Source organism: Balaenoptera borealis, assembly GCF_965194805.1.
Source record: "Balaenoptera borealis genome assembly, chromosome: 13".
Classification (NCBI taxonomy): domain Eukaryota; kingdom Metazoa; phylum Chordata; class Mammalia; order Artiodactyla; family Balaenopteridae; genus Balaenoptera; species Balaenoptera borealis.
In genome coordinates, this window is record NC_138870.1 from 80,104,810 (window position 1) to 80,127,222 (window position 22,413).

The 22,413-nt window shown below is 41.5% G+C and overlaps 1 protein-coding gene across 2 annotated transcripts in view; it reads left to right on the forward strand.

Annotated features, from left to right (window-relative positions):
- The window catches only part of PLXNC1 (plexin C1), a 145,634-nt gene that overhangs the window by 64,832 nt on the left and 58,389 nt on the right, over window positions 1–22,413 (forward strand). For both annotated transcript variants that reach the window (XM_082350412.1, XM_082350413.1), the window contains exons 7-12: window positions 1,802–1,889; window positions 3,907–4,009; window positions 4,150–4,251; window positions 15,784–15,923; window positions 19,064–19,243; window positions 21,668–21,755. In XM_082350412.1, coding sequence (XP_082206538.1) covers window positions 1,802–1,889; window positions 3,907–4,009; window positions 4,150–4,251; window positions 15,784–15,923; window positions 19,064–19,243; window positions 21,668–21,755 — 701 coding nt within the window. The remainder of the gene's footprint in view (window positions 1–1,801; window positions 1,890–3,906; window positions 4,010–4,149; window positions 4,252–15,783; window positions 15,924–19,063; window positions 19,244–21,667; window positions 21,756–22,413) is intronic.

Below are 22,413 nucleotides of genomic sequence, written 5' to 3' on the forward strand. Positions count from 1 at the left end.
ATCATCCCGATTGTTCCAGTACCCTCTGGGTTCCCCACCTGCACCCCAATCTTGGTACCCAGGTGCTGCATGGAACTTGAACCACTCAGAGGGTGTTTCCTTGACTATACTGTCACTGTGCTTTTTCACCTAAGTTATTTTATCTCTTCTAGAATAACTGCGAATGCTTCCAGAGCAGAGATCATATATATTCGTTTCCTTGTGATATTTCCCAGTAGTATTTTGTGCACAGTTGATACTGAGGAAAGTATGACTCTTGCTAGTCTCCGTCACTGGACACTTGTTGATTCCATTGATATGTATTTTCACTGGGAGTCCCTCAGTGCTTACTGCCCATATGTTCGTGCTACTAACAATTATCAAGTGTCTGTTCAAATGCTCTTGCTGAGAGGTCACGCCAGCCCTCCAAACCTTGTCCTTGGAACAGAGGATTATCATTTCACATATACCCACTTTATGTGAGCAGAATTTTATGTGACATCCTGGCTTTCAGAATGAATGTTCCTGCTAAAGAGAAGCCCCTTAAAGTAAGGGTTCTCAGGCTTTTGGAATCACATACTAATAATATTTCAGTTGAAAAATTAGGGGTGCCAACAAAGTTAGGCCAACTTCTTAATTTGTCAAGGAAAGACTTTTCATTCTAAAAGCATCATCTGCTCTCCCCGTTAATTCATAAAAGGAAGAAGATATTAATACCAAAATGGGTGACAATGAAAATATCACAGAGTAGCACTGGTCCCTGGCCACAATAGGATTTGAAAGGCACTGCTCCAGGCTGCCGCACCCAAACCTGGCTATACACAGTCAGTACATGGGGAGATTACAGACACAGATTCTGGACATCCCCCAGCCCTGCTGAGTCAGAATATCTAGGAGTGTGGCTCTGGAATCTATATTTTCATCAATTTCTCAAGTGATTCTGATACACAACCAGATTTAGGGATCACCTAGGGTAGAGTATGTAAGCTAAAGAGGTACAGGAAATATGCCATTTCTCTCATGCTGATTTAGCAGAGTTCTTATCTTATTACTTTATTCTTTGGGGGTTTTCTAACCCATGGGTAGGTTTTCAAAAGCAAATAAGAAAACCTTCATCATAGATTTGGCAACAGTTGACTCCAAGAAGATCATGGGTCCCAGCCCATGGGAACCACACTTTGGAGTTTGTTAGGTAAATATCCGTTGTGTGGATTTTTCTGAAGGTGCAGGATTTCTTCTCTAACATTCTGGTTATCATGTTCTAGGCAGTTCTTGTTCGGTGACTTGTTTTATTCTTATGCTGTGGCCAATTACAAGCTGAGATAGTGATCCCAGGGAGAGTATGAGCTGTAAATGGGCTGTGAAATGGCTTTTTCTTAGTGATTATCCATGGGAGGCCTGGAACGGGAGGTGGGCCCGGGTGTGTTTGGAGGCTTGTGACGTGAATGGCCCCCCGGGAAGGAGCCACATACTGATTGAAATGTTAGCGAACAGCTGGCACACCCCACCCTCTTTGTGGAGGAGGCAAAAAAATATTTATTTTTTTGGGGACTTCCCTGGTGGTCCAGTGGCTGGGACTCTGCGCTCCCAATGCGGGGGGCCCGGGTTTGATCCCTGGTCGGGGAACTAGATCCCACATGCCGCAACTATAAAAAGATCCTGCATGCCTCAACAAAGATCCTGAGTGCTGGCAACTGAGCCCTGGCGCAGCCAAAGAAATAAATAAATGTTTAAAAAAAAAAAATTATTTTTTGCATTTACAGCTTTGCTTGATAATAGCAGGGCTCCACCGTCAATGACTTCTTTTCCCCCTTTGCTCCAGATGTTTTAGTTGTCAACGTGACGTTCTCCTTTAGTTCCTGGAGTGTGTCAAGAAGATTCAACTTTACCAACTGCTCATCATTAAGAGAGTAAGATTTTATTTAAAATGTGAATATTCTCTCATTGGTTTTAATGTATTTATTTGCTTTACTCTTCGATTTCCTAAAGACCTCTTTTGTGGAGGAGAACTTTCCAAGGTGCCTTTTGGAGCATGGCCTAACGGGAGCCAGGAGAGCCCCTGAGCTAATAAGCTGACTTGTTCAAGCCCTGCCAAGTGAGGAGGAGCAGTGAAGAGGCAAACAGCTGTGCTTGGGTGTATTTTACCCACAGGGAAATACATTCCTCCAACCAAGAGGTGGCCTTGAAGTATTAGGCGAAGGGGTGCTGCTAGGTTCTCCCCTCTTCAGAATGGCTTTGGGAATTTGAGTCAAGGAAGAGAGTCTGAGCATGAGATAAGGGGAAGTCACAGTCAAGGAGAAGCACAAGAGGAAGTCTCTGTCATCAAAAGAACATGTTAATCGTGACCCACGTTTTTGTACCGCGTTTGGCCCTGTTGAGCTACGTACCCCCCTGAGTTAGGACCGCACCTCACTCCTTGCTTCTAAAACAGACAGAAGACAGAGGAAATATGTCTCCCAGATTCCTGGTTTTCCAGCTGTAAGATGGGATGGATGTTCCCATGGAAACAATGGGAAGCTGTATTATTAGTGATTCTGTAGCTCTTTCAGTGGTTTGCTTCACCAACTGTGTGAGTACCAAACGTGGATTTCTTTGGGTCTGGTCTGGGAACCATAGTTTTTTCAGGGTAAAGGCATTCGAACTCGAAGCTGAGTTGGGAGGCTACCCTACAGCTATATGAACAGGAGCCGCTGGACTTCACCTTTACCACCGCGGCACTTTGAAAGAGGGATTGAATTCAGTGATTTCTAACAAACAGAATGAATTCAGGGAGGAAAAACACCAAACTTGATACAGAGAGCCTCAGAAGTCCATGAAAATGGAAAAAAGATAAAGGGGGAGAGTTAAATAGACCTGTGTAGCTCAAGGAGAGTTTAAACAGAACACAGCTCCTGCACCCACACTTGTAAGACCTGGTGAGAGGAAGTGCCATGCCCCAGGTCCACAGCTAGGTAATTAAGAACCAGACCTCAGACCCACAGCTCCCCAGAGGGGGAGTACCCTTTCCTTGGGTACCTACTTCCCCTTCAAAAAGCACTTAGTAAGTCATCGCACTTGAGGGGTAGCGATAGGAGTGCAAGTCACAAACCTGCTTCTAGCGCACTTCGGTGGCGGGTGAACCCTTAGGTGAGTCTGTGCTTTCTTCTCCCACCGAAACTGCAATTTCTGTAGGTCAGGGTCTCAGGATGCCTTGGCATTTCTGGAAGAATACATGAAATGCACATGTGTCCCCTCTTCCTGATCTAGTCCTCTCACTGTCCCCGGGCTGAGGCTTCCTTTTGCCTCCTTTGGCTACGTTTCCAAACCCACCTCGATTTCCATTTTTATTGTTCTTGCTTTAACACTGATTATCCTATTAAGTGCTTTTCAAGTCTTCCGCTGTTATCCATGCATGGTTATTTGATTAGTAGACACAGTTCTCCCTTAATTTGATTACAAAGCAAACACTGGCACCCTGTTTTCTCTGCTCGCCAGGTAGCACTTTTAGTTTCCCGTCTTCCAGGCATTTGGCAGTGTTTCTGCTCCAGTGAGTAAGGGTGGGTTTATGGGGGGCTGGGGGAGATCAGTCTCCAGAGGGAAACTTACCTGAAGGTAGACAAATAGCAGAACTGGATTCAGAAACAGATTCAGTGGGTTCCTGTTATCTACTGACATACCAGGTGACCCCAGCTTCAGGTTTCCATGGCAACCCCCCAGCAAGTGTAATGATGGTCCATCAGCCTCGAGGGCTGCCCAGAGCAGGGCATAAAGTCAGTACTATATCCCCAGCCCCAAAGGACTGTCCTCTCTCCCCTGGGTGCATCACAGTCTATCCAGGGATTTTTTTTCTTCTTTTAAATGCTCGCATGCAGCATCACAGAGGGAAATTCTAGGATATGAACGTTTTCCTAAAAATGCGGGAATTAAGTTGGTTTTCTGTGTTGCCAGATGCCCAGTATGTATTGGAACTGGCTGTGCTTGGTGTAAAAGTGAGAGAAAATGTATCCATCCCTTCACAGCTTGTGACCCTTCTGATTACAAGAGGAACCAGGTAAGGTGACATTTTCAGTATTACAGGGTTTAACCAAAAATAAATATTTGTGACCACCTAGCCCCAGCCTGTCTTTTGCCTTTATTTCAAACTTGGAATTTCCACCCGTTCAGATGTTGAAGGGATATTCTTCATTTCAGGACCCCTGTCCAGTGGCTTTTGAGAAATGGGCCCCACCCAAGACAGCAGGAGGAGGAAGATTCAAGGAGAAGACAAGTAACAGAACCACCCAGGGCTTGCAGGTCAGACCCTGTTTTCATATCGATAATGGGAAAATCCCCCTTTGAATGGCAATAACATCTCCTGCTACTTTGGGTTCCTTTTAAAAATTCCCTATTTTACTTTCTACCCAAATTCCCTTTTTTACCTTTGGTTTTTAACCAGGTTGCATTTAATTGGCTCAATACATCACATAAAAGTGTGCACACTCACATAAAAGAAATTAAAAATCTGTAATTATGAAAAATGAAAGCCCGGTAAAAGTAAAATTTTAAATCTGACTTCGTGGCTCTCAGGGAGAGTTAGAAGGAAGTATAGAGCACACAGCACTGAGGGGATTTCAATGTTTAACCACATGTTATGATTGCACTTTGGGGGGGGGCGGGGTATGTGAGGGCTAGGCGTGTCTATGCAAAATATATAAACGAATCTCTTTGGATTATTTTTCTTTGCAGAGATGATCTAACCAGTAGTCAATAGTGTCAAAACAAAGAGTTGTGTCTATGTAACAAATATACATTTCTCTTCACTTTTCAAAACAGATTTTCATGGAAAAATACTTTCCATGAAATTTCTTTGGAAATTCCTCTTATTTTCTTCACAGTAAATCACCAAGCTCAACTGACAGACATGTTTGAAAAGAGAGAACATGACCATGTAAACATTTCTGGGTCGATGCATTTAGTACGCAAATGCTGACTTCATTCATTTGATGGAAGTTAATTGAGCATCTACTATGTGGTGAAAAACAAAAAAGGACAAGTTCTTGTTCTCATTAACCTTGGGTCTAGTGGGAGCAGACAAATTAAAAACAGTAACGTGTTTTGTTCTTAAGGGCTCAGTTTTCTATTTCTTGGCTAATCTGTGGCTTTGACATATCTATTTGCTGCTACTTAAGGTCAACTGCCAATATAAATAAGTAGCACATTTTTAATCACTACCAAAAAGTTAAGAGTAACTTTAGGTGAATTTAGTAACAAGCAAAGGGAATGTGAATCAAAATGGATTATGAAGTTAATTAAAGGCATTAGAAAAGCCTGGTGTGCCAATATCTTCAGACTTTTAAAGTCTTTGAGGTTTTATTAAGTGATGAGCCACATTTCTCTTCCCATTGGTTTATGAAACTAAGGCATAGTGACAGGTGTTTGAATCAAAAAGGCAGTGGCTTTTTTAAAAAAAAAAAATTAAACTTCTCTTTTGTTGTTGTTTCAGTTGTTTTTTAAAAATTTTGGTAAAATACACATAACATAAAATTTACCACATTTAAGTGTACGGTTCAGTAGAGTTAAGTATTCACATTGTTGAGCAACCATCACCACCATCCATCTTCAGAACATGTTCCATCTTGCAAAACTGAAACCTTGTACCCATTAAACAATAACTTCTCACTTTCTCTTCTCCCAGCCCCTGGCAGCTACCATTCTACTTTCTGTCTCTGAATTTGACTACCCTAGGTACCTCAGATAAGTGGAATCAAACAGGATTTGTCTTTTTTGTGACTGGCTTATTTCACTTAACATAATGTCTTCAAGGTTCATCCATATTGTAGCATGGGTCAGAATGTCCTTTAAGGCTGAATAATGTTCCATTGTTTGTATATATTACATTTGTTTATCCAGTCATCCACTGATGGACACTTGAGTCGCATCCAGCTTTTGGCTATTGTAACTCGTGCTGCTATAAACAGGTGTGTACAAACACCTCTTCAAGACCCTGTTTCAGTTCTTTTGGGTAGGTACCTAGAAGTGGAGTTGCTGGATCATATGGTAATACTATTTTTAATTTTTTGAGGAACACCATTCTGTTTTCCTTATCGCTCTGCCATTTTACATTCCCACCAACAGCGTATGAGCGTTCCACATTCTTGCCAGCACTTTGCTGTTTTCGTTTTTTTATAGTATCCATCTTAAATGGGTATAAGGTGGTATTCTGTTGTGGTTTTGATTTGCATTTCCCTACTGATTAGTGATATTGAGACTCTTTTCGTGTGCTTATTGGCCATTTGTGTGCCTTCTATGGAGAAATGTCTATTCAAGCGTTTTGTCCATTTTATAATCAGGTTTTTTGTTGTTGAATTGTAGGAGGTCTTTATATATTTTAGATATCAACCTCATATCAGATATATGATTTGCAAATATTTTCTCCTATTCTGTAAGCTGCCTTTTCACTCTGTTGATTGTATCCTTTGATGCAGAGAGGTTTTTAATTTTGTTGAAGTGCAGTTTATCTATTTTTTTATTTTCTTGCCTGTGCTTTGGGTGTCATATCTAAGAAATCATTGCCAAATCCAATGTCATAAAGCTCTTATTCTAAGAGTTCTATAGTTTTAATCCTTATATTTAGGTCTTTGATCCATTCTGAGTTAATTTTTGTATATGGTGTAAGGTAAAGATCCAACTTCATTTCTGTGTGGATATCCAGTTTTCCCAAGACCGTTTGTTGAAAAAAACTGTTCTTTCCCCCATTAAATATTCTTGGCACCCTTATCAAAAATCATTTGACTATATATGCAACAGTTTATTTCTATGCTATATATCCTATTCCATTGGTCTATATGTCTATTCTATTTTGTAATAAGACACTGTTTTGTAATAAGTTTTGAAATCAGAAAGTGTGAGTCCTTCAACTTTGTTCTTCTTTTTCATGATTGTTTTGGAAGAAAAATAATTTATTTTGAGGTAATTGTAGATTCACATGTAGTTGTGAGAAAATAATACAGAGGGATCTCATGTATCTTTTACCCAGTTTCCCCCAATAGTAACATCTTGCAAAACAATAGCACAATATCACAACCAGGATATTGACAGTGACAACAGTCAAGATACAGAACAGCCCTTGTCACCTCAAGTCTCCCCCACGTTGCCTGTCTATAGTCACACCCACTTCCTCCCTCCCACTCTCTATTTCTGATCCCTGGCTACCACTAATCTATTCTCCATTTCTATAATTTTATCATGTCAAGGACTTTATACAAATGGTATCATCCAGAGGTACCCTTTGGGGATTGGCCTTTTTAACTCAACATAATTCTCTGGAAATTCATCCAGTTCTTTTTTTTTTTTTTTAATTTATTTTTGGCTGTGTTGGGTCTTCGTTGCTGTGCGTGGACTTTTTCTGTTGTGGCGAGCGGGGGCTACTCTTTGTTGCGGTGCGCGGGCTTCTCATTGCGGTGGCTTCTCTTGTTGCTGGAGCATGGGCTCTAGGCACGCGGGCTTCGGTAGTTGTGGCTCGCGGGCTCAGTAGTTGTGGCTCACGGGCTCTACAGCGCAGGCTCAGTAGTTGTGGCGCACGGGCTTAGTTGCTCCGTGGCATGCGGGATCTTCCCGGACCAGGGCTTGAACCCGTGTCCTCTGCACTGGCAGGCGGATTCTTAACCACTGCGCCGTCAGGGAAGCCCCATCCAGTTCTTTTGTGCATCAATAGTGTCTTCCTTTCTATCGCTAAGTCGTGGTTCAGACAATGACTTTTTACATTTTTATTTTAAAGGAAAAAATAAGGTCACAGCATCCTGGTTTCCTGTATTGTGTCTTACTGAACCTTTTGACTTTTGACACTATGTGGTTAAAAGAACTAGGGTCACCAAGGGAGCAGGAGGAGGCTGGTAATAAAGCCCAGACCTGTCTTCAGTGCTTCTCTGTGAATGACCTTTGTAGAAAGACATCTTTTATTTTTAATTAATTTTTATTGGAGTATAGTTGATTTACAATGTTGTGTTAGTTTCTGCTGTACAGCAAAGTGAATCAGTTATACAGATACTTATATCCACTCTTTTTAAAATTCTTTTCCCATATAGGTCATTACAGAGTATTGAGTAGAGTTCCCTGTGCTATACAGAAGGCCCTTATTTTATATTGGGCTGGCCAAAAAGTTTGTTCGGGTTTTTCTGTAACATCTTACAGAAAACAAAACCTGAACGAACTTTTTGGCCAACCCAGTATATAGTCGTGTGTACATGTCAATCCCAATCTCCCAATTCACCCCCCCTCCCCTGCTTTCCCCATTGGTAACCATAGGTTTGTTTTCTACATCTGTGACTCTATTTCTGTTTTGGAAATAGGTTCATTTGTACCATTTTTTAAGATTCCACATATAAGCAATATCATATTGGAGAAAGACATCGTGTTGATACTGAAATGTTTTCTTTAAATACATGACTCAGTTGAGAAACTCAATTTTGGTTAATAGGGAGTGGAGTAGTATTTGTCGCGGGAGGGATTTCTCATGCTTTGTGAGACACTGCTGTTTTTTCATTATCATGCGGAATGTGTAAATCCAAGTTTCCAGTTTGGTTCTCATGCTGGCCTTGAATGAAGCACTGAGCACTCTATTCCTAGCAGAGAAGCATCGAGGGCTTTCATTCAGTGCATCTTCCACGTCACATACATACTGAGTGCTTCCTATGTGCCAGGCATGGGGACATGAAATGTGAATGGTACAGACACAGTCTTAGGCTTCCTGATGCTGAGCTAGGGTTGATTCTCTTTGCAGGTGTTTATCAAGCACCTAGTAGATACCAATACACCGAGCTCCATGGATACCATGAGGGGGGGCACATATCTTGTCCTCAGTCTCAAGAATCTTATATGTACATGAGCACATAGATAAGAATACAAGATAAAAAAATATTAACCTAGGGAAGGTACCAGGCAGTATACAAACCCAGAAAACCTCTCTGTGCCTGGGGCCTTGTCTTAGTCATTCCTGATTATTTAAGCCCAGTGCCTGGCAGGTAAAAGCACTTCATCAGTGTGGTTGGATAAGTCTTTGATTGATGGATGGATTGATTGACACAAGATGGCATTTCAGCCAGTAGTTGAGGGAAGAGACACGTGGAGACAGAGGAGTGGGTCTTCTGAGCAGAGGGGCTAGCACTGCAAAAGCATAGTGGGTCACCAGAAAATTCCAGGGTACCCATTACGGGAGGCCCTAAGTGATTCGATTTGGCTGGAGTAGAAGGATGCAGGAAATTATGGGACGAAACAAGATTGAAATGACCCTGGAGCCTGCATCTCTAGAGCCTTACATTTTGTTCTTCAGCAGCAGTACAGTGCTCTTCAAGACATTTTTTTTAATGCATGAATTTGCTCATCCATGGATGTGGTATTTATGAGAGAGGATTCCTGGCTCAATCCCTGTTATGCCCTGTTGCCCTCACACTGTTTCATGACCCTATGACCCATCGCTTGACCGTGACCTAAAAGCACGTATTGTCATGTACCAGGGGGCTGCGTTAGGAAAAGCATCACCAGAACAGGGAAAATAACTCAAAAATCTACGTTTGCCCTTTGGATGGGAAGTATTTTCAGCTGTAAGGGCCAGTCTCTGTCAGAGACGGTTGGCCCTGTCGCCCTGCCCTAACCTCTTTTCCTTCCTTTTCTTAACAATCTTATATCTGGTGCCTCCACCTGCTGAGAGAAGAGGGGGCTGCTCTCCTTTCCTGTTGTCAAGGAAAGGTTGTGGAGATCTGTGATATGATGTTGTTCTAATATCTGTTATGCTTATCGCCGCCGGGTAGAAATACACCACACAAAACCATGTCCTCCTGCTCTCGGAGAATTCATATTCTTTCTCTTCCTTGTGACTTCTCTTCTCTTCCTCCATCACTTTTGATGTGCATTTTAAATTCTCACACGCCATCCAAATCACCTCTTTCAGGGTCCTTGCCTTGAAAATGAAATCGACTTTATTATGTACCTTGTTGAGTAGCTTCTGTGGGCCTAGCACTGTGCTGGGTGCCGTGGGGGTTCACTGCCAATTGCTCCTTTATTCACTCATTCGTTCATTCATTCATTCATTCAAAAAGTGTTTATTAAATACCTACTATGCGCTGGGCAGGTAGGCAAAGTGTGTGCCCTTGTGGAGTTTACGTTGTAGAACTTATAATATTTTAAAGGAAGTAAGATTCATTTCATGAAGCATCTGAGTGTGCACAACAGAAAAAGTTATGCACAGGAATGCCAGAATGTGCTAAATTGAGTAGTGGTGACCCATATTTGTGCAGCCTATGCTATATCCTGAGCTCAAAGTGCCTCTTTATTTGAGCCTCACAATGGACCTATTTTCCCCATTTGATAGACAAATGTTGGCTTGCACAGGGTCAGTAGGTAGTAAATGATAGACGTGAGATTTGAACCCAAGCAATCTGACTCCAGGGCCCACAGCTTTAACCACTGCTCTACATTGTGTGACGTCAATGTGGTATTGATGATAGAAGTCAGTCTGGAAGGGACTCCTCCTCTTGGCATTAAGCTGGCACGGCCTGCCCCATCCATGGCCTGGGCAGGCTGTCAGGGGAGTGCATTAGCATCGAAGCCTTGGGACGAGGCGGGTAGGCTGGGGCACAGTCAGAGTGAAGGAGTTGGACCCAGGCAAGGCTGGCATCTTTTCCAAGACAGGGAGAGCAGAAGAGGCTTCAGATGGGAAACTGAGGCCTTCAGGAGAGGGGAGCGGCAAGTGTCTCACGGTGAAGTTGAAACACAGCAAGGGGGTGGGGTTTGAGTGATGGGGTCTCTGCTAGAGGGGAGACGCTGCCCTCCCTGGTCACAGAGTCCCGGGCACCCCATCCGGGTCTGAGGAGCCCCATTCGGGAAGGTCAGTGACCAAGAGTAACTACTTTATAAACTGGCCTCGGCAGCCTCGCCTTCAAGTCCCCCAGGTCACAGAAGCAAGCCTTAACCTCTCTGCACAGGGCCTTGGTCTGTCACCTTCTTAGAAGTCTCCAGGTCCATCTCAGTTGGCATTCTAACTGTTGACAATTCCTGGGACCAAGTTACATCCCAGTGTCTCCCAAGGACCTGTCCCAGGGGCCCCCATGAAGGTGCATTCACCTGGGGGCCGAGCAGTGGATGGACACAACCTTTTCGTTCTATTTAATGCTTTCATTTTTCTTTGACGAGATTGTATTTTGCTGTTTTCTTTCCACGTCTCACTTCCTTCTACACTTTACCATCTCCACTGCTGGTTACCACTCTTCTCAATTTATACATTTCATTAATATATTACTTCCATCCTTTTCGGTCATTAATAAAGATGTTAAATAATTCTGAACCAAATACCCCTGTAGGGCCCTACAGGACACTTTCCTTTAATTAGTTGTGCTACCTTTCATCTCTCTAATGTCCTTTGGTTTCAGATTTCCAGCTGGTTTTGAATTCATGTGACTTTTTATCTGGTCCCGTTTGAGCTAATTTCACAAGTGAAAATCTGAGAGATGTTTTACTGAGTGTTGATTCAGGTCCAGGGCTATAGAGAGCTTTGCTATATTCAGATTTTTTCTTTTTAAAAACAGATTAAGAGAGTACAATTTGGTCTTAATAAACTAAGCCTTCCTAATGTACCTCTTTCCAATATTCTTTTCAATCATCGTGGTAGTTTCTCCATTAATGTCATGGTAATTTGAATTGTGTTGACATCAGACTTGACAAAAAGTGCTCTTACTATCAGGAGTAATCCTCTTAGACCTTTCCAAAGATAACTAGTTCTTAGTGGTTGTGCTATTTCCAGTGTTTTATAATGACTTTGTTTTTTAAAAATAAATAAATAAATAAATAAAAATAACTGGCTATTCTGGAATTACCTAGTTAGCCAGTTTCTAATGTGCTTTTTTATACCAAACAGGGAGTGATTTACACTTGTGAGCAACCAGAGCTCATAGTATTTTATGAAATAATTTTAAATTGTGCAGCCGCTTAAAAATAACTCTTAAGCCTTTAAAATGTAACTGACAGGAAGTGGACTATTCTGAGGTTAATTGCTGGGCAACCCAGGGCGATAAGGGTTACAGCCAATGGTATTTTGATTTGATAAATGGAAATCCTTGGACATAAGATGAGGGAGGAATTTCACTGTAGGGCTGTAAGGAATTATCTCTTTGCATCAAGCTAGATTATGTTTTTAAATTAACCCCTTGTATGTGTCAGCTTATGGGACCTGCTACTTCATTTCGGGTTGTGAATTAATTCTTTTTTTTTTTTTTTTTTTTTTTTTAATGAATAGCCCAGTTTGCTTTTTTTTTTTTTTTTTTAAAAAGAAATTCACGTTCTTTTATTTATTTATTTATGACTGTGTTGAGTCTTCGTTTCTGTGCAAGGGCTTTCTCTAGTTGCGGCAAGTGGGGACCACTCTTCATCGCGGTGCGTGGGCCTCTCACCATCGCGGCCTCTCTTGTTGCGGAGCACAGGCTCTAGACGCGCAGGCTCAGTAATTGTGGCTCACGGGCCCAGTTGCTCCGTGGCATGTGGGATCTTCCCAGACCAGGGCTCGAACCCGTGTCCCCTGCATTGGCAGGCAGATTCTCAACCACTGTGCCACCAGGGAAGCCCGTGAATTAATTCTTGATTAAAATACAGAAATAGATCTAAAATGTTGAGTGTGTGGAGAGATCATTCTTGGCCTTTTGTCTGTAATAGATTTTTAAAGGATATTTATCAGTAAAAATAGAAAATGTTTTATTTCTAAGACTTGTTGTAGCCATGTAGTACAGCCATATAGGAACCCTGTCTTTTTTTTTTCCTTGTATACCTGTGCTGTTTATTTAATGAGATCCCCTTGGTAGCTCTTTAACGCACTATTTAAGATTAAAAGAGGTTCTCCAAGCAAGCAAAGGACAACTAATCTGACCCTCTTTGCAAGCAGACAAGAAGCATCTGCTTTCATGAGATAGGCCAGGGCTGGATTCCATCGTAGACAGCTGATGGAGACTTCTCGAAACAATAAGGTTTTAAAACCAAATCCTTTTGAAGTAGCTGTCTCTACCCAAGGGGAAATAAAAAGTTAATGAGGCGTGGGGCTTCTCTGGTGGTGCAGTGGGTAGGAATCCGCCTGCCAATGCAGGGGACACAGGTTCGAGCCCTGGTCCGGGAAGATCCCACATGCCGCAGAGCAACTAAGCCCATGTGCCACAACTATTGAGCCTGGGCTCTAGAGCCTGTGAGCCACAACTACTGAGCCCACGTGCCACAACTACTGAGGCCACGTGCCACAACTACTGAAGCCCATGTGCCTAGAGCCCGTGCTCCGCAACAAGAGAAGCCACCGCAATGAGAAGCCTGCACACCTCAACAAAGAGTAGTCCCCGCTCGCAGCAACTAGAGAAAGCCCACGTACAGCAACAAAGACCCAACACAGCCAAAAATAAATAAATTAAATAAATAAATTTATTTTAAAAAAGTTAATGAGATGACCTGGCGGGTCCTCTGATGGTATTTGTAGAGCCGTTTAAGGAGCAAAATATAATCCCCTTTAGAAAATCTGTTTTAGGTTAGTTATAAGGCTCTCTTTAGCCTCTCATGAGAGCAAAGAAATAACATTTACTGGGCATGTTTGAGATTTTGCTTGAGCAGACATCAACAGTCTAAGAAGTGAGAAGGGCTATCTTCAAAGAAACCTGAGAATCATAAATGACTTGGATATAAATGTGAGTCTGCATTGAGATTTAACATAAAGCCTCTTGCCTCCCTAAGAAGACAGTGGATCCTCTAGTGCAGGGGTTGGCAAGATTTTTTTCTTCAAAGAGCCAGACAGTTAATATTTTAGGCTTTGCAAACCACATGATCTCTGTCTCAGAGACTCAGCTCTGCCGTTGTAGTGCAAAAGCAGTGACAGACAGTGCATAAATGATGGGCGTGGCTCTGTTCCAAAAAAACTTTATTTATGGACACTGAAATTTGAATTTCATGTGTTTACACATGTCATGGAATATTATTCTTCTTTTGACATTTTTTTCGTAGACTGTACAAGAACGAGCAATGGACTGAATTTGATTTGCTCCAGGCAAATCCAGGAGTTTGCCCACCCCTGATCTAGTGCACACAGAGGTTATGTGTCCTCCACAACGCCTAGCGCTGTCCTAGGGATCCTGTAGGTGTTTAACAAATACCTGTTCACTTAGCTGTCATCATGTCAGAGCAAAGAGTAAGCCTTTTGCTATCCAACACACACTTGGCATTTGCAAGGCATTTATCTTAAAGTCTTGGCTAATCCCCCCCATTCCAAGTACCACTCTTGCAGATAATTTCCCCCATAAAATGCAGTCAACTCTAACAGTATAATTAAAGTGACCCGTTCGGGCCCTTCGTGATTCTATAAATACGGGGCTCAAGTCCTTTACTAAAGTGATTAAAATAAATTCTGCCACCGAAATCAATTCTCTGTCGTATTACATCATTACTGTGATGACATAAACGATGAATTTACCTCAGTCTGCAAAACCGATCCGTAGTGATAATGCGTGATGGTGACTGCTTTACCATATAGCACCTGGGTTTGTCAAGGAAGAGAATGATAAAACATCCTTTCAGCAGGATGGGCGGCCCCAGCAGTGCAGCAAGTCCGTTGTGATGAGCATTATACATACAAAGGAGCAAAGGACCCTGGGCTGCTTGAAGAAGCAGGTGGTAGGCAGGTGCTGGATGTGACTAAAGCTCCCCCAGTGCCTTAAGTGGCTTCCTCCTAGACTTTATCCTCTAAGTGGATACACTCTGTGTTTATGACTTAAGCCAAATTTCACATGATTAAGCATCTCTGGACCTGGGGGTCGTTTTCAAATATCAAGAGTGTGAGTATGAAAATTCACTCATGCTAAAGATCTGCTGAGCTTTATATTGGCTAGAATCTTAGGATCTTGTCCTGTGTGGTCCATATTGTAGAAGAACATAGACTTGCTGGAAATGGTCTACAAAACAACTACTAAATGATCAGAAAGATAGACAGTGGCATCTGTAGAGAAAAGTGAAAGAAATCAGGATTGTTTTGTCTTTGAAAGGGAAAATGATTCTTGCCATCAAATAGAGGGCTTTTTTAAAAAGGGGAATTTGATTAAATGTTGCAAATAGAGAAGTAAGGTGCATAAATCTACATGAGATGGGGCCCCAGTTAGGAGGGATTCCAAGGGAGACTTTCTTGATAAAGAAAGGCCTGATAAAGCTTGTAATGGATACCAAGGAGAAGATGGTATCTGCAAACCATAGAATGGAAATGGTTGGCCCCAGTAGTTTAGGTATGCAACTACTTGATATTAGGTGACTTAGGTTGATTTCTTGAGATTTTTTTTTCGCTGCAGTATACTCCTTGATTCAAATAGCCTACTGAAACAAACAAAAACTAGGAACTGCTTTCTTGGGAATTAAATTTATCCGGAATGACATTTATTCCAACTTAATGATGAGTCTGGTGCTGACTTACAGTCAGTGGACTCCTCGTCTTTTCCTTCATTTTGCTATGTTGTGAGCCTGCAGAGGCTGGAAGGCAGCGAGCATTTTTGAGACTCTAGTGATAGCTCACTCTTCAGACAGAATGTCCTACTCTTCAACTGTATTTTCAACTGTCTTGTGAGACAAAGACTAATTGGTTTGACCTCATGCTGTCGCATGTTGAGAGACATGAGTCTTCAGCCCTCTCCCTTGAATTCATTGATTTCATTAAACACTGTCTGCTTGTGTTTGCAAAATGTTGTAATTTCCCAGTGATTTCTTCGAACTGCAGCACATAAACAGACTTTTTCGAACAGTGCCATTTCTTAACTTTGATCTTGTGTTTGAATCTTTTCCTTCCAATAGGTCTTCTACATTAAGTCCATTGAGCCACAGAAAATATCAACCTTAGGGAAAAGTAATGTGATCGTCACGGGAGCAAACTTTACCCAGGCATCGAATATCACAATGATCCTGAAAGGAACGAGTACTTGTGATAAGGATGTGTGAGTTGAAATATGAGTAATTTATTCTTCGTAAAGTAGTGAAAGCTAAAACTTACATCAAAGGAATAGCACTATGATTATAATCTTTATATAGTTAATTTATTTCCATGTGCCAGTTTGAGCCAATTAGTCTGCATATTTGATATAACATAATTTCAATAAGTGAAATAATTTAAGCACCACGTTTAAAGTTAATTGTGGGAGAATCTGTCCCACGTTACCCCAAAAATCTCAGTATACAATAATTCCAGGATGTTGCCTCTTGGGGTCTTGTTTTGTTTTCATGAACAAAATCAAGTGATTTGAGTAGCAAACATCATTTTGAAGATGAACCACTTAGAAAAATAGTTGAGCACTTTGGAATTTTATGGGAAAACAGGACCACACTTTCGATGTATTACAGTTGAAAAAAGAAATTTTCTGATCCATTGTATTCTTTTTAGCCTTCTCTTTATTGGATTGGTTTCAGGCTCGAATAATAACTCAGTGGAACATACATTAATTTAAAAAAGAAGAAGGGCAACAAAACACCCCAACACAAATATCTGGTCAATGTACCATTTGAACATCATTATTTCTATGATCTCTTTCCCCTAACACTTCCTTTCAATGAAACTTTGCGAGAAGAAAATCTCAGTATTTCACTAACACTCTTGTGCAAATGCTACCCCACAAAAAGAGAGAAAATAATAGTAACATAATAGATACTTTGCGTCTTCTGCTTGTTAGTCTTTATAAGTGTGGGCTAATTTGAAGGAAAAGATGTTGCAATCTACGTGAAGTATAATACTGACTTTGTTCTCATCGTGGGAATGCGTGGAAGACAATCCACTGAAGCATGGTGTTTTGGTTCTTAACTACTGAAACAGATGTGTACAGTGTTTGAATCTGCCACACTTATTTACTGAGTTTTCTGTTTTAATTCATTTGCTGCATTTAACTGCCATCCCCTTCCCCTCCTAGCAGTAAATTTGGGATGTCTGTCATTTTGATGGAAAAAGCTGCTCACGGGGGGCTCTGCTCTGTTCTGCTATTTACCGGAATTATCAAGCACACATTAGTGGCTGAATCTATGCGACATAGGTATTTTTGTACCATTTATCCTGGCTAAATACCCCACTGCAAAAATCTTTCATTTTGTGTAGCAAAATCTGTGAAGTTAGACACCTGTGTGTTCACTGAAAGGCAATCAAATTCACTGGAAAATAAGTCGTTTTTCCTAGCATTACCCTGTTTCTGACTCTATGCTCTCATTCCAATTCCGAATGTGTCTTGAGATACTGCAGTTATTAAATTAAATGACTGAGAGAGACCTTTCTGCATGTAGCATTTCAGTAACCACATCTGTGTGGTGAACCCAAGTTCACGAGCAGTAAACATAATACCCAGTTAATCCTATATCTGAGTTCATGCCATAATCCTAAACTCTTTTAATATGGTATTTTTTAAATGCCTAATTATTCTGAAGAGAAAAATATAAGGATAGTAGTGGAATGACCCGTATTTCTGCCTCCTTCCAAAATTGATACATAAGTTTGAATTTTAATGATCAGCCATTTTACAATGAATTTCCTAGAGCTTTGCTCTGAATATAAAATCTTAGAATGTAAATTTGAGGTGGTATAAGTACAAATCGACTCAAATTTTTTTGAATTTGCTTTATTGTTAGAATCTATTATTACTACTTAAAGGCTATGTGCATTAAAGTAGATAATCATGCACGTAGCCTTTAAGTAATAATAATAGATTCTCATGTGGAATAATTATACTGAGCATTATTCAGACAGAACCCCATCTTCATGACTTGCACTTTAGAGGCTCATTGTAGACGAGATGTACAGAGGAAGCTGCAGGTTACAGAGGGAATGTTGTAGAAGGCTTTGTTTTGACTCCTGAAAGGTGTTGAGGGCACGCTCTGCAGATTTCAGGAGCCCCTAGGACAGTCCCAGCTAAATTCCAGTCTGGAGCTCCCCGAGAGGCAGCTTGGTTCTGATGCTGATTGATTCTGAGACCCCTGGGCTCTTGGCATGGACTTTAGGACTTTAGTTTTGCGCTCTCTGCTCTTTGAACAGCAGAATCCCCATCTCTGCCTGGGGTTGGGTTCTACCATGCCCCTGCCCCAGTGCTTGACTGGGACTTCTCTTTTTTCAAGCTTTTCATCATGGAAATTTCCAATCATACACAAGAGAAAAGAGTGTAACGAACCTCTCTGTACCCCTCCTCCAGCTTCAAAACTTAACGTTTTGCCAATTTTCTTTCATCTATCTCCTCCGCATTTTTGGAAGTGAAGGAAGGATGGTGGCTGGAGTTTTTAAAAGCATGTCCCAGGACTTCCCTGGTGGCACAGTGGTTAAGAATCCACCTGCCAGTGCAGGGGACACGGGTTCGAGCCCTGGTCTGGGAAGATCCCACATGCCGCGGAGCAACTATAAGCCCATGCGCCACAACTACTGAGCCTGCACTCTACAGCCCACGAACCACAACTACTGAGCCCGCGTGCCACAACTATTAAAGCCTGTGCGCCTAGAGCCCATGCTCCGCAACAAGAGAAGCCACCTCAATGAGAAGCCCGCGCACCACAATGAAGAGTAGCCCCCGCTCGCCGCAGCTAGAGAAAGCCCATGTGCAGCGATGAAGACCCAACACAGCCAAAAATAAATAAATAAATAAATTTTTAAAAATTTAAAAAATAAAAAAAAATAAAGTAAAAGCATATCGCAGGATATCTCACCATATCTTTTCACTCCTAAGTACAATACTTCAGTATATATGTCTAACATATAGCCATAGCCTTAGCATACTCAACAAAATTAATGACAATTCCTTAGTATACTTTAATACCTAGTCCACGTTCCACTTCCTATTAGGGCTTCTTAAAGGCAATGGTTACATTTCCTTCTTTCCCCACTTCTAAGGGAAATGCAAATAAAAACATAAAAATGCACAAAAGAAAGAGGAACCCAGCCCCCAGATAATACCCATACTGAGTAAGTGGACCCTGATTAATCGGCAGTTGCCTGCGGCTGTTCCGATAGTTTGGGAGCTGTTGTAGTTCAAGTGAAAATCATATCCTGTCCCCTTGGGTAATCAATTGTGCTAAGGTCTGTGTCACTGAAGAGTTCTTTTCTACCCCTTTCTAGGATACAGGTTAGCCATGTGCTAAATGACACCCATATGAAATTCTCTCTTCCATCAAGCCGAAAAGAAATGAAGGATGTGTGTATCCAGTTCGACGGCGGGAACTGTTCTTCGGTGGGACACTTGTCTTATATCGCTCTGCCCCTCTGTTCCCTCATATATCCTGCTACCACCTGGATCAGGTACTTTCTAGAGCATATTTTTCTCTTGTTGTGGTTAACAAGGTCATATGCATAAAGATCATGGATTTCACGCAAATAAATATAGAAATAATTGTCATATCTAAATTCTCCTCACAGAATCTCCTCTGTAGGATTTATTCATAGAAAACAAAGGTATACCTGATAAACAGCTTGCTTTCCGTTGTCATAGTAGACACTATGAGTACATCTTGTTTTACTCTTAGCTGTGGCTGCCAGGAAACTCACAGCTAAAATGTTTGCTCAGACTCTGGTTTCTGTTCAGATCGTATTAAACCTTATGCATTTAAAAATTTTTGTTCAGTTGTAGTAACTAAACCTAGGTTTCTGTTACAAATACATAACCCTCTTCATTACATTTCACTCCTGCCCATGACACAAAGCTTCTTCTTTCTTACATCTTTCAATTTATAACCTTTAGAGTAAGCTGTTTTGAATAATTTGAGGAAATATTGGGAGCTATCTAAATGAAAAGCAGTATCTACATTTCAAAGATATTCCCTAAGTGAGAGATGGAAATTCCAAAGAAATTCTTTTCAGATGACTCTTACATTAAGAAAAAAAAAAAAAAAAAAAACTCCCCCCTAGTTGAATTTAAATTCACATTCAGATTTTAGAATATAACCCTAAAGATAGTTTCTCCACCTAACACAGCATGAAGCTAACTTTCAAAGTACTGTAGGTGAAACTACAGATGCAGCTTTGTTTAAAAAAAAGAAAGAAAAAGAAGAAAATCACTTCTAATATTCTTATTTAAGATGAAGTGAGAGGTGGATGTATTAGGCTGCTAGGGCTGCCATAACAAAGAGCCACAGACTGGACGGCTAAATAACAGAAATGTATTTCATCAAATTTCTGGAAGCTAGAAGTCCAAGATCAAGGCGCTTTCAGGGTTGATTTATTCTGAGGCCTCTCTCCTAGGCTTGTAGAGGGCCATCCTCTGTCTGTGCCTTCACAATGGTCTTCCCTCGGTGCTTGCCTGTGTCCTAATTTTTTTTTTATAAGGACACCTGTCATATTGGATTAGGGCACACCCTAATGACCCTATTTAACCTTAATTACCTCTTTCAGTGTCCTATCTCCAAATACAGTCACATGCTGAGGTACTGGGGGTTGGGACTTCAATTCTGCCTGTAAGAGTGGCGTGAGGAAAGCTGAAATGTCCAAACCAAGGCTCTAGCATGGCACTCTCTGCCGTGGGTCTCAATCCTTCCTATAAATAAAAGCAGACATTGATGCGGCACTCCCCACATGCCTGGTGTGTTGGATCTATTGACTCAGAAATCTTCACAAGCCTAAGGGGTCTGCTATGAGTAGCCCTTTTTGCCAATGAGGACACTGAGGTGGGGAGCATTCAGACAACTTGCAGGCTCCCGGCAGTCTGACCCAGGGTGCTGTGCTCTGAGCCACCAGTGTTCTCCTTTGTTGTAAAATAAGAGGCTTCTTAATGTCCAGTCACCTGTGACATTCTGAGCCCGTGTCTCTTGGTTACTCCTGGGCAAAACATGGCTCTGCAGGCTGACCGTTGGTGGAGCACACTTGGCCTGGTTTTCTAGTAATGGTGACAGGCTGGCGTGAGGCCAGCTCAGCTCTTCCCCCTTGTGGCTGGAAGGTTCAGGGCTTAATGTCTTCCCTCTGCCCTACACAAATTGGCCTGCTCGTGCCCACCTCCTGGTCTTGTCATCGTGGGCTCGGCTGACCGATGGAGCTGACCTATCCAGGCCCCTGTCCCCTGGAATGAGTGTCTAGTGACCTATGTGAACGGGAAAGGGTGGCCAGAGCTGTGGACAGCTGTTTATTTCACATCTAATGACCACTTTGCTTAAATGCAATTATGTGCTAAGAATATGTGAAATTATTTGGCTTAGTTTCAGAGAGATAGGACATAGCTGTTATTTATGTGGTTTACCAAATAGGAATTTAGACTTGTAATGTCATTTATAATTTTACCTTGTCCTAAGTATTCCCTGTCTCCCTATGTAAAATATAATTGGTAGGTTGGGAGTTTGATTTTGAAAACTGTTAGATTGAAGAGTCTTCATATAGATTAAACAGTAATCAAACAAAATTCTATTTAGTGAAATCTTTTCTAGGTACAGCTGATGATCTAATTATATGTGGAAACATGACACAGCAAAACTCAAAATTCTATACAAGAATTTGGGCATTTTCTTAGAATTAAAACAGGATCCAACCTGAATTTTTATATTTATGTATCTTAAAAACTATCAGTATCATGAAAAGACTTGTTCAGCTGTCGTGCATTTGAAATTAAAATTTATTAATTTGCTCTCAAACATAACTGAGTTTAATATTGAGTATGAATAAATTGATGGTTTTATTCATAAATGCAAAATGCCTGTGTGTTTATCTATGAAACTCCTCTCACTGCTTTCTTCCTTGCAGTGGTGGTCAAAATATAACCATCATGGGTCGAAATTTTGATGTAATTGACAACTTAATCATTTCACACGAGCTAAAAGGAAACATAAATGTAAGTCTTCAGCTGCTTTGTAATAATAGTTATTTTCAAGGATGATTTTGTTTTCATCACACTCAAATGTGTTGGGGGATATTTTTTGTTTCTGTGCCTTTGTGCTATCATAAGCTTTTACCTGTTGCATGATCTATAATAAATACCATCTGTACTGTAATGGAAATAATAAGACCTCAGACTTGGAGTTGAGAGTTTCGAGGTGTGGCACAGAGGGAAGAGAGGTGATACGAAAAGACCTGCCATCTCCCCCCTGTAATAAGTCACCTTGGTGAGACAGTGTTTGTGAATACTTGTGAGAATGCCTTGTGAGTGGCTGAGGTGTGATGTAAGGAAGAGCATTCCTGTGAAGGGTAGGTGGTAGTGGTCCCACCACACAGAGCACGCTGTGGTTCAGAGGTAAAGTGACCTGTGAACGTCCCAGAGATCCTGTCATGTGCTTCTCCTTCTCTTGCCCTTGTCTCTTTAACCTGGTTTGGTGCCTTCCTTCTGACCTCACCTCCTCTTGCCTTTCCTGTCCCCGCACAGGGGTCTGGCCCTCAGCCCCACTCAGTTCTTAGCCCAACACAAGTCACACACGGACCTCGTCATGGGAAATGATGAACTTCAGAGACAAGTCGGGACCTCTGAGTGCACTTCTAGGCTCTTCTCGAAGGCT